General features: G+C 37.8%; 1 protein-coding gene across 1 annotated transcript; it reads left to right on the top strand.

The window, feature by feature from the left end:
• The first annotated feature begins 8,413 nt into the window (after nucleotides 1-8,413).
• On the top strand, nucleotides 8,414-9,729 carry LOC18429979 (putative germin-like protein 2-1). The gene is made up of 2 exons (XM_006840143.4): nucleotides 8,414-8,751; nucleotides 8,924-9,729. The coding sequence occupies exons 1-2, from the start codon at nucleotides 8,547-8,549 to the stop codon at nucleotides 9,472-9,474; spliced, it is 756 nt and encodes a 251-aa protein (XP_006840206.2). The 5' UTR covers nucleotides 8,414-8,546; the 3' UTR covers nucleotides 9,475-9,729.
• Nucleotides 9,730-11,803: the final 2,074 nt, after the last annotated feature.

Here is an 11,803-nt window from a genome sequence, read left to right as displayed (position 1 = left end):
CCATAGATTAAAGTTTTTGGAAAACACAAGACATATATTGAAAATAATGAGAAGAGAAAGATATTTTGAAAAACAAGGTTGGTTAGCAGTTTTAACTCCTACAACCATATGGCCCTCTAAGCAGTTTAGACGGAATCCATCGAACAGAGTGGTTGTGCCCTATATACACCTGACCTTTTTGCGTCATACAAAGCTAGACGGTACCTGCCTCTACTCTTCTACATCGGACGAGTTTGACATTTTTCCATCGAACATGGTGGCTGGATACACCTGACCTTTTACATCATACGGGGATAGAATATACCTGTCTCGGCTCTTTTAACGATGGACCATACACTCGACCTTTTTACGTCAATACGGAGATAGACGGAATCCATCGAATAGGGTGGTTATGCCTTAGATACACCTGACTTTTTTGCATCATACAAGGCTAGACGGTACCTGCCTCGACTCTTTTACGTTGCACGAGTTTGACGTTTTTCCATCAAATAGGTTGGTTGTGCCCTGGATACACCTAACAATTCACGTCATGTGGGGATAGATGATACATGTCTCGACTCTTTAACGTCGCATGAGTTTGACATTTTTCCATTGAACAGGGTAGTTGTGCCTTGGATACACCCGACCTTTCAAGTCATACAGGGTTGTACAATACCTGTCTCGGCTCTTTTATGTCTCACAAGTTTAATGTTTTTCTATTGAACATGGGGGTTATGCCCTAGTTACACCTGACCTTTCACGTCATATAGGGCGAGAAGGTCCCTGTCTCGACTCTTTTACGTCACACGAGTTTGACATTTTTCCATTGAACAAGGTGGTTGTGACCTGGCTACACCCGACCTTTCACGTCATACGAGGTTGAACGGTCTCTGTCTTGGCTTATTTACATCACACGAGTTTGACGTTTTTCCTATCTCGGCTCTGTAACGTCGCACGAGTTTGATGATTTTCCTATCTCGGCTTTTTAACGTCGTACGAGTTTGACCTTCCTTTTTCTTTTCTTTTTTTCTGTCTCGACTTTTTTATGTCGCACGAGTTTGACGTTTATCTTATCACGACTCTTTAACGTCGCACGAGCTTGACGTTTATCTTGTTTCAGCTCGTTTACGTCGCATGAGTATGTCGTTTATCCTATCTAGGCTCTTTTACATCGCACGAGTTTGACGTTTTTCGAATTGGACTTTGGGACAACGTACGCACACACGGGGATGAGCTTGCCTCATTTCGCCTCAGGGGATCTAGTCGAGAGAAAAACACTCTCAGACTAGCCAATATTGTCATTGGCGAGGTTCACCCATCTCCGATATGTGGTAGTTGATAGTTATACTCATACAACCATGGAGTGCCTGGCTAGTTTCAAGCCTCCATAACAGCCGTATGAAGTTGGCTTCAAGAACAAGGACAAATCGACTAATAGTTTAACCTCTTGTAGTGATAGAGGAAGTCCTTTCTAAAAGGTTTTTGGAAATATATGGTTTTAACAATCAGATTGAAAACGCGCTTTTAAAAGGGACGGGCCTTAAAGTTTTGCAACCTGTGGCCCGTTTGGTGGTCATTTTCTCTATTATATTTTACCCAAAGATGATGAAAGGATATCCTTGTGGGATCGTGAGAACTCAAAAGTCTTGAAGTTGTTTGTTCACCTTTTGGAGAATTCATCCTGTGCTTCGTGGGTCCATGAAGAGTTCTTTGGATTCTTGTTGAGCTTCTATCTTGGAGAGGTCCCGATGTTCTTCCGGGATTCGTCGAAGTCACTTCTTTTTTCCATTAATATCACGCTCTCGCCTCTTTCTAAGTTGGTAACCTACAGGGTTTAGGAGAGGTCCCGATGTTCTTCCGGGATTCGTCGAAGTCACCCGAGTGCACGTAGGCAATTCTTACAAGATCAAGAATTAAAAGGGGTGCGAACTCAATGACCCCATCAATGGGATTTATCTCAGAAAATACTACCCATAACGGGCTCAAAAGTGGCGAAAGCCTGAAAAGGCATAAAAATAAAAAGAAAAAGAAATACCACTCAAGTACAAACAAATACGCTTGTGCCGTATTGTTAGAACTTGGAAGTATTTGTTTGTACTTGAGTGGTATTTCTTTTTCTTTTTATTTTTATGCCTTTTCAGGCTTTCGCCACTTTTGAGCCCGTTACGGGTAGTATTTTCTGAGATAAATCCCATTGATGGGGTCATTGAGTTCGCACCCCTTTTAATTCTTGATCTTGTAAGAATTGCCTACGTGCACTCGGGTGACCACGAATGGCCCCTCCCAATTAGGTTTGAACTTGCCTAAAGGGTGGGTTTGCAAGATTGTGGAAGATTTCTTGAGTACCATGTCCCCTTCCCTGAACTGTCAAGGAACAACTTTACTTTGGTATGCCCTCTCGATTCTATGCTGGTAAGCAACAATATTTTATGTTGCTCGTAGTCGTCTTTCATCCAAATTAAAGAGGGAAACATATGTGCTTTGATATTTTATTCCTCATTTGAATCTTTATGAATAAATGCTCGGAGAGATGGCATCTCAACTTCAATGGGTAACACTGCTTCCATACCATACACCAATGAGTACGGGGTCATGCCAGTAGGAGTCTTCTCAGTTGTCTGGTAAGCCCATAGTGCGTCACTTAGCTTTTCGTGCCAATCTTTGACACCTTCTATTATTCTGTCTTTAATCCTGAGAAGTCCTTTGTTTATAGCCTATGCCTGTCCATTTCTTTGAGGGTAGTAAGGTGTGAAGAATTTCTGCGTTATCCCAAACTTTTTACATATTTTAGAGACCTTTTCATTTTTGAGATTGGATCCATTGTCAGAAATGATTGACTCAGGAACACCGAACCTGAATACAATATTGCTCTTTATGAAACGGGCAACATGTTGTCCCTCAATTTTGACAAATGATGCGGCCTCTACCCATTTGGTGAAGTACTCAGTAACTGTTAATATAAAACGGTGGTCGTTTGAGGCTTTCGGTGAGATCATTCCGATGATATCAAGACCCCCCATGGCGAAGGGCCATACATACGGTGTTCAGTTGAATGGTACGGACGATACATATATGAGGTCTCAATAAAGCTGACATTTGGGACACCTCTTTACGAACTTCCAATAATCTTCAGCCATGGTGGTCCAATAATAGCCTTGGCGATTGATTTTCTAAGCTAAGCCTTGGCGATTGATTTTCTAGCCTTGGCGACTGATAAAGACACCGTAGAATGATGTCATCGAATGACTTTTTGAATAGGAGATCACCTCTTACTAAGAATCCCATAAAAACACCTTCGAAAGGCTTCTTTATCTTTTTTGGTGGCTCCTTCAGAGTATAACGCATCTTTCAACAAGCACAGAACATCGTGGAACCATGGTTTTTCCTAAACTAGCGCATCTGAAGCCATGAGAAACACTTCCCCAATGATTTATACCGTTAGTTTCCATTGATTTTAGTAAGAAAATATTTATACCGTTAGTTTCCATTGGTTTTAGATGGAACACCTACTTTCATCCTTCTTTAAGATGAATTCTTTACACTTTCTAGACACATATGTGGAAATGCGCTCCATCCCGCATGAAACAATTTTCATTTGTTTTAGCTATGGAAATTAAATATTATCAAATTGACAAAGTTTGTTGTAAACTAATTGGAAACTAATTGGATCTTAAAAATTTGAAGTTATTTCAAAGATCAAAAGGTGAGAAATTGGTTTCAATTCACATAATTCTCTCTCAAATCAACATCCAACCTTCATGGTTCGATGTTGACTCATGTGAACAAAAACCAACTTTCTACCTAGACAGTTCAAATTTGATCTTTGGAACAACTTCAAAACTTCAATGTTCAAAGTAAGTTTTTAAGAAAAAATAGAGCACCTAAACTTTGGACCTTTAAGGTTTAAAAGTAAAGTAAATTTAGTAAAAATGAAAGAATCAGAAAAATGGGTATGAAAGTAAAAATCCAGCTATTTGAAAAGATTTCTAAGAGGGACATTAACCTAAGTTTCCCATTTATTTATGGAATCTTTTTCCTTATTATTTTGTGGAAATATGGCCTCTGAGTTGTTTGGTTTACGAATTGGCAAAAAAAACACTACCAACTTCTCACTCGAAACCCTACCACTACAGCAACACTCACTTCTCTCCCCTATGAAAAGGGGTGTGGCCTTCCCCATTTCCCTATGGATAATTAATATATAACAACAAGGAAAATGCCTATATAATGTTGCAATCAGGGATTGTATATTATGAGACAATTTACTTTTGGTATAAAGAAGTCATAATCATTTACAGTAATTGGATGTTGAAATCCACTAGATTGAAGTGTGTCAAAACATTCGAGAAAATGTATTTTCAATGGTGTCTAATCACTGAGGCATCCTCAACCACTTGATTTAACATCCAACAAAGAATAATAATTGTGACCTCCTTGAATCAAAGATAAATGATCGCATCGTATCTATTTCTACAACTTTATAAATAAGGAGCAACTAAGAAATCTGGTAGAAATAAATGTTTCATGAAGTTGGAAAACCTTCCAAGTAAACATCTCGACCACACTATGTATGGTATAAAGAAAAATAAGAATTTCAAATCCCAAAGACCCAAAACAACTTTGTTTAGGTACTCCTACTCGTGGAGTATTTCCTTAAAGTAATCACGGAAACTCGATAACCATGTTTTGTAATACAAAACCTTTTCGACCATTTCAATATTTTTAACCTTTAGATATTAGACAGCATACTGGTTGGGTTGCCCTTGAATGTCTAAGAGCTCGAGCTCATGGTTCGATTCCCATAAGACCCCATTTTATTTTATTTTTTTATAATTTTTAGGCTCTTTAACCCCTAACATAAGAAGAGAAAAGAAAAGAAAAGGAAGGCGGGAATGCTATACGATACGCCACTCACGCGTTCATAACATACAGGTGACATAAAAATGCATCCGTAAAATTGGTTAATTTTTTATTATTTTTAATCCATCCTATATAAATGGACCGCCGACCCGTCAGGTCTGATCGACTCAATAATCGGGCAATCTAAGTATTAAAACCATAGTTACCTGGAGCGACCAACTAGGGTCGTGCTGCCACTCTGAAACCCAACTCCGACGCTCCATAGTTGGGATCTCGACCGGAACCCATTCCCTAGTTTTTGGGAGCTCGCTCCAATTTTTATGATTCTCGATCTCATTCACAACAGAGCTCGCTCCTGATACTGGACGGAACACGTTCCTTAAATTTTAGGATCCTGGATAAATTAGATCCCCACTCCTAGAATTTAGGAACGCGATCCATACTTTTCAAGAGCCTATCCCTACGTTGCCGAAACTTCCTCAAAGAAACTTCTTAAATAAAGTTTTCAAAAATAAATTCAAAAATAAATAAAGTTTTCAAAAATAAATAATTATACGGGATCTCGATCCGCTGCTTTTACAATCACCAGAACTCACTCCCCGAGCTCTGGAGCTTTGGGAAGACGTCGATCTGACGCTCCTGCTCCAGGAACTGGAGCCGTTCCCACTCCCTCCGGGTAACTATGATTAAAACACCGATGATCAACGATAAAATCTCTTGCCCAATTATTGGGAGACCTTATGAGAGAGTGTATTGACAAAAATCAATGATAAAGATGAAGGATTTGTTTAGTAGGAAAGGTTTCTATGCTTCCCCTACAGCATAGAAATTCTATCCTCCTCCTGCCATCCTGCCGTCCATCTTTGATCAAGAGAGTCAATCACCATTTGATCTTAGATCCGAAGTCTTAGAGTATTTTACTTGTAGTTTTTTAATACAAATTGTATGAATATGAAATTTTATACGTGCTATCTTTTCATTGGGGCGCACTTATAAAAAATATTAAACATAATTTTTCGATAAAATATAATGATAAAAATACCCCTTGAAAATGTTAAGGGTATTTTAGTCATTTTATTTTATTAAAAATATTTTTTTATATATTTTTCTAGTGCGAGTTTAATAGAGGAATGGATGTCCAAAATTTGGTGTCAAAATAGTTTATAGAAAAAATATTACCAATAAAATAGTGTAGAAATGTGATATTGTGATTAGAAAAATCTTAACCCTCCATTCAGAATGGACAGTTTGATAAGGGAGAGGATAGAACTTCTATACTCTAGGGGCATAGAAAGCTTGCCTTGGGTATCATCTTCCAATCTTTTCATTTATCCGGGGATGATATACGCGGTCAATAGGTTTTCATCGGACAACTTCTGGCAACCGTATCCCCATAAACCCATTGACTTGCACTCCACATTAAAATGAAGAGTGCGTATGCTATGCTCCCTCGGGAGCATATTATACATTTACTCCTCCAAGCAAAATATTTGGAAAATGTTTTCTTGAGTTGAAATTTCGAGAGTCATCCAATTATAACTCGATGATTATCTAATTATAATTTGATGATTGTTTTTAGTGAAAGAAAATTGGATCTTGAGTTTTTGAACGTCTAGATCATTCCCGCATATAATTGTATTGTTATGTGCAATCCTATGATACCATTTTTTTTAGGCACACATAGGGGCAGCTAAAATTTTTATTTTATTTTAATCTCTGAGGTCTATTGCGGGGTTCTGGAGATCACATTCCCAAAATTTGTGATCTAAACTATATTCCTAGTGTAAGTTTTACCCAAGAGTATAGATAGATAGTATGGTCCCATAGGACTAAGGAACCTTTTGGCCAATTAATATGCTCAATAATGGGATTATCTATATATTTTATATCCGTGATGTAGTGCAAGCTAGAATAGTGAGAGAAGTTTAAATTAATAAGATCAATAATACAATGAGTGCGGTTTGCGTAGGGCCGAGGCTCTAAACAATCAAAGTAAAGCCCACATTCCAATAGTATCGAGAAAGAGGGTCTCAACACTTTTAAATCTTCGTGATAGTCTTAAAATAAATTTTCATCTTAAATTATAGAATTTAAAGATTCAAAAATAGTGTAGATTGAGCAGATCTATGAAAACCTAAATATCTTGAAAATTACCAGTCCAAAAATACATTACAAAGATGTGCAGTATTTCCAAAGCTTAAAATCCCTTTTTTCTCATGTACATGCATCTTGATATCGAGATGGTCAATTTGAAGATATTTTTGCATCAAAACAACCTCTTCTAATGAAATTTTTTAGGTGGGCTCTAGTTTGATTGTTTAGAGCTTCAGCTCTATATAAACCTTTTCCATAATACAATAAGGTACATTTGTAGACGTAATTTGTAGTAAGTTTTGACAGTAAGACACTAAGCTACAAAGACAATGAGTTTGTAAAAAATAAAAATGAAATTAAAAACTGCATCCAAATCAAATGTAAAAACATGCATACAACGTTGTGGAAAGCAAAATGTTTGCTATAGGAAAAAGCATGAGAATAAGGAAAGTAGCCACCATTAAATTGAGAGAGAGATGCACACCCTAAGTCTTCAAATATGAGAGAGAAACAATGTGCAGCACAAGTTTTCAGATTAGAGGAGAGTGATATGACATAGGTAGGACTAACAATGGGCGAAGCAGCCCGGTCCCTTCGTCAATGACGAGCCCTTGAAAACTAGGGCTTGTACTACATAATGTGGCACGAGAGCGGGGTGGACCCAGCTATCTTTTCCCTTCTTTTCCTTTTTGAGTAAATTATGCTTGGGCCGGTCCGGACAAGACTGTGCTCATGCTGGCCCCATAGGCAGCCGGGCGAGGTCCGATCGTGGCCTAGAGACACGATTGGTTGTGTTGACAACTAGAGAAGGTTGCTTCAAACGCAAGCGCGTAATGAAGGATAAATGACGTATATGAAGTGGTCAAAAGTGATGGGGAAATAGATAAAAAGTTAATGAAGGATAATGTCGTATATGAAGTGGTCAAAAGTGATGGAGAAATAGATAAAAAGTTAACGAACGATAAATGTCGTATATGAAGTGGTCAAAAGCGATGGAGAAATAGATAAAAAGTGTGACTAGGCATGAGCTTTCATCTTACACCTTGCAAGCCTTGAGAAACATAATCTTCATTTGGATAAAGGTTGTTAAGGTTTGAATTCTGAACTCACTATTACAAAGAAGAAGAATTGCATGGTATGCGACACCACGAGTATTGAAAATTGGCCAATGCCCAATTTCGATATAACCCATGAAGCACGTGCCATCCTTTAATATTATATGATAGAAATTTTTGAAGATTATGAACTTGTCTTGGCTAGGTGGCAATGGACCGGGCCAGCCATGGCCCTGGTTCGTCCATTGTCCCTATAAGGCTGGCCCAGCCCTAGCTTTATCCCTGGCTTTATTAGGGTCGGTTCTGGCCACGCTGGACCTAAAACAAATGAAGAAATAACCAAAAACTAAAATAAAAAAGAGAGCAGGGCTGCCTGGCCCATTTCCTGCCCATGTATTTAATTTGAGGGCATCATATACATCTTTCTACAAGAATTAGGTTAGAATTGAATTGGTTTGAGAGATAAGGTCCATGAGGAATTTTTAACTACTCACTGACTTAATCAAGCATAACCATAACCCACATGACTTAGGCAACCATCTCTAATGGCTCTATATAATGCCTGCTATTCTTGCGTCTCCATACACCAAGAGTGAGGAGGTGGTCTTATTCTATTTAATTAGCTTAATCCAATTTGATAAGATTTGTAGAAAAATGAAGCTCACAATTGTTTTCCTTACCCTTTCTATGATTGCCTCACTGGGGTTAGCATCCGATCCTAGTCCCTTGCAGGATTTCTGCGTTGCAGACAACTACAGCAAAGGTACTCCTCTCATCAGATACTAATACTACAACAACAATCACAATCTCTTATATTTTACTTTATTTTTAAATTGAAGAAGAATTGAAAGCTTAGTTCACGGCTAAGTCTTGAAGCCTACACTTTTTCGATTACAACATGCTAATCACATTTTTCTCTTTGGTCTCCCATGCAGTGTTTGTGAATGGCAAAGTTTGCAAAGACCCGATGTTGGCGACAGCAAATGACTTCTTCTATGACGGACTCAACAAGCCTGGCAACACAAGCAATCCTTTGGGTTCCATGGTCACCCCAGTGAATGTAATGCAAATTCCTGGGCTCAACACTCTCGGTATCTCCTTGGCACGTATAGACTTCGCTCCTGGTGGCCAAAACCCTCCCCACACCCACCCACGTGGCACCGAGATCCTCACAGTCTTAGAAGGGACCCTCTATGTCGGCTTCGTGACCAGCAATCCTGAAAACCGTTTGATTAGCAAGACACTGAAAAAGGGAGATGTGTTTGTATTTCCTGAGGGCCTCATTCACTTTCAGCAAAATGTGGGGTATGGCAATACTGTTGCCATTGCAGGTTTGAGCAGCCAGAATCCAGGGGTGATTACCATAGCTAACGCTGTGTTTGGAGCCGACCCTCCTATCTCTGATGTTGTCCTTGCAAAGGCCTTCCAAATTGATAAAAAACTGGTTGATAAACTCCAGGCTAGCTTCTGGATGGATACTAACTAAAACATCAACGTCAAGGGGCCCTCATTACTATATGATAGATATTGCCCATGGGAATGAATATATTGAATATAGGGGTATCTTTCATTTGCACCTTCTTTTAAATTTTTGATTTCCTGTGGAGTGTGGATTATAATATTATAATAAAATTGGTCCATGGAATAAAGTATTTCACTTTGGAGACACGTTTGTATTACACCGAATGATCTATATTACACATGCTTTTCGAATAATAAAGATTGTGGTTGTCTATCATAATCTTGCCTAGGTTTGTATTTAAGAGCCCAGGATTGATTTGGGTTTTAAGAGTATGAAAATGGCATAGTTTGGGAAATCTATGATAGGGAGTGTTCGCTTGGGTTTACCATTTGAGTTCCATGGAAATGACTTTTGTTTGGGATCTAAGGACCCGTTTGGGTCCATCTCTATCTATTTGAGAGATTTATGCTAATTCTTTCTAAGTTATCAATATTAAAGAGATTTGTCAGATAGTTAGATTTTAACATTTATACCCGTTTTCTCGAAATGTTTTCCTTTTTCACAAATTGCCTCTACTTTAGACCTTGGAGGTCTCAAGTATATTCCTTTTTGTTTTCCTTATGAATGTACTTTGGAGCTTCAAAGTCTAAAACTGTTTGAAAAGTCGAAAGGTATGAAGTTGGTTTCGATTCACTTAAATCTCTCTCAAATCAAAAACAAATCTTCATGGTCTGATGCTGATTTATGTTAACAAAAACCTACTCTAAACCTTGATGGTCCAACTTTGATCTTTGGAACAACTACGTAAGTTTGTAAGCCAAAAAGAGTTTAAACTCTAGACCTTCGAGGTCCAAAATATGAAAGTCCGAAGTAAGGGTAGTTTGAGGAAAAAAAAAGGAGTTGGAAACTAAATGACTACGAAAGGTAAAAATCAAACTTTTTGAAGACATTTCTCAAAGGACATTAACTTAAATTTCTCCATTTATTTCTATAAACTTTATTTTTTAAATTGTTTTGTGGAAATATGGCCTCTAGGCTGTTTGGCATATGAATTGGCAAAAAAGATACTAACCAACTTCTCGCTCGAAACCTACTTCTACGATAACAGTCACTTCTCTCCCCTCGATTATCTGCAACCCCAGTCACTCTGAGACTCCTGTCTCTAGACTAGCTACTCTCTCTCAACACACTTCATCTCTCGCTCTCTCTCTCCCCATCTCTCCACTTGTCCATCCGTCTCTCAAAGTTCTCTTAAAACCCTATATGCCCACATCCCTTTCTTTCCCTTCTTTGTTAAGGAAGACCCAAATAACTCTTCGGAAAGGTTTCTATACTTTTCCTTCAGTATAGAAGATTTATGCTTCCCCTACCATCCAGCTGTCCAATTTTGATCAAGAGAACCACTCACCATCTTAGATCTGACGTCTCAATGTATTTTATTTTTAATTTTTCTATACAAATTGTATGAATATGAAATTTAGTACGTGCCATATTCACATTGGCGTGCACCTATAAAAAATATTAAAAATATTTATTCGATAAAATAAAATAACCAAAATACCCCTTGAAAATTTCGGGCGTATTTTGGTCATTTTATTTTATTGAAAATATTGTTTTTATATTTTTCGTTAGTGCGAGTTTAATTGAAGATTAGACATACCAAATTTGGTGTAAAAAATACTTTATAAAAAAAATCTAAAATAAAATAGTGTAAAATAGACGGTTGGATAAGGGGAAATAAATAAGTTTTATGTGTTAGTGGAAACATAAAAAGCTTACCCATAACTCTTGAAGACCCTCAATCTCTAATAACTCCCAAAAAACTTGTTGTTTTCATTGGCGTAAGTATTTTTTTCCATAGTTTTCTTTTGTTTTCCTAATAGTTATTTTTTAAAAACTAAAATGCCCTTTCTTATTGTAATGTGTTTTGCATATATCCTTGGCACCAAGTTTTAAAAAGAAAAAGAAAAGTCAAAAAGGAATGTGGGTTATGGGAGAGAGCTATGGTGTTCTAGTCTCTCTTTCTCATTATCAAGGATTTCTACCTCTCTCTCGCTACACTAACAAGGATTCTCATCCTTCTCTCTACAAATTTTCAGAGGTACTTTAGTCACAAAGGAGCACCTAAAAATCGTGCAAGGTGACCCTGAGAGAAGCTACTGCCGAGCCTCGTCATTTACACCATTACCCATCAGTTTTTCTCTCTAACCCATAACCTTTGAGGTGCTTCTTATGTAGGAATCGTTGCTGGCCTTTTCTGCAATTTAATATTCATTTTCATGCTTCTTTGGTAGCTAATTTAGAAGTGATAAATTTCATTTCTTTCGTTTTTTACTTTTCATATTACCAATAT

The sequence above is a fragment of the Amborella trichopoda genome, chromosome 6 (assembly GCF_054954075.1).
Source record: "Amborella trichopoda isolate Santa Cruz 75 chromosome 6, AtrichopodaSantaCruz75HAP2 v2.0, whole genome shotgun sequence".
NCBI classification, from domain to species: Eukaryota; Viridiplantae; Streptophyta; class Magnoliopsida; order Amborellales; family Amborellaceae; genus Amborella; species Amborella trichopoda.
Note: the sequence above shows the minus strand (reverse complement) of the source record. Positions and strands in the feature narration are given on the sequence as shown.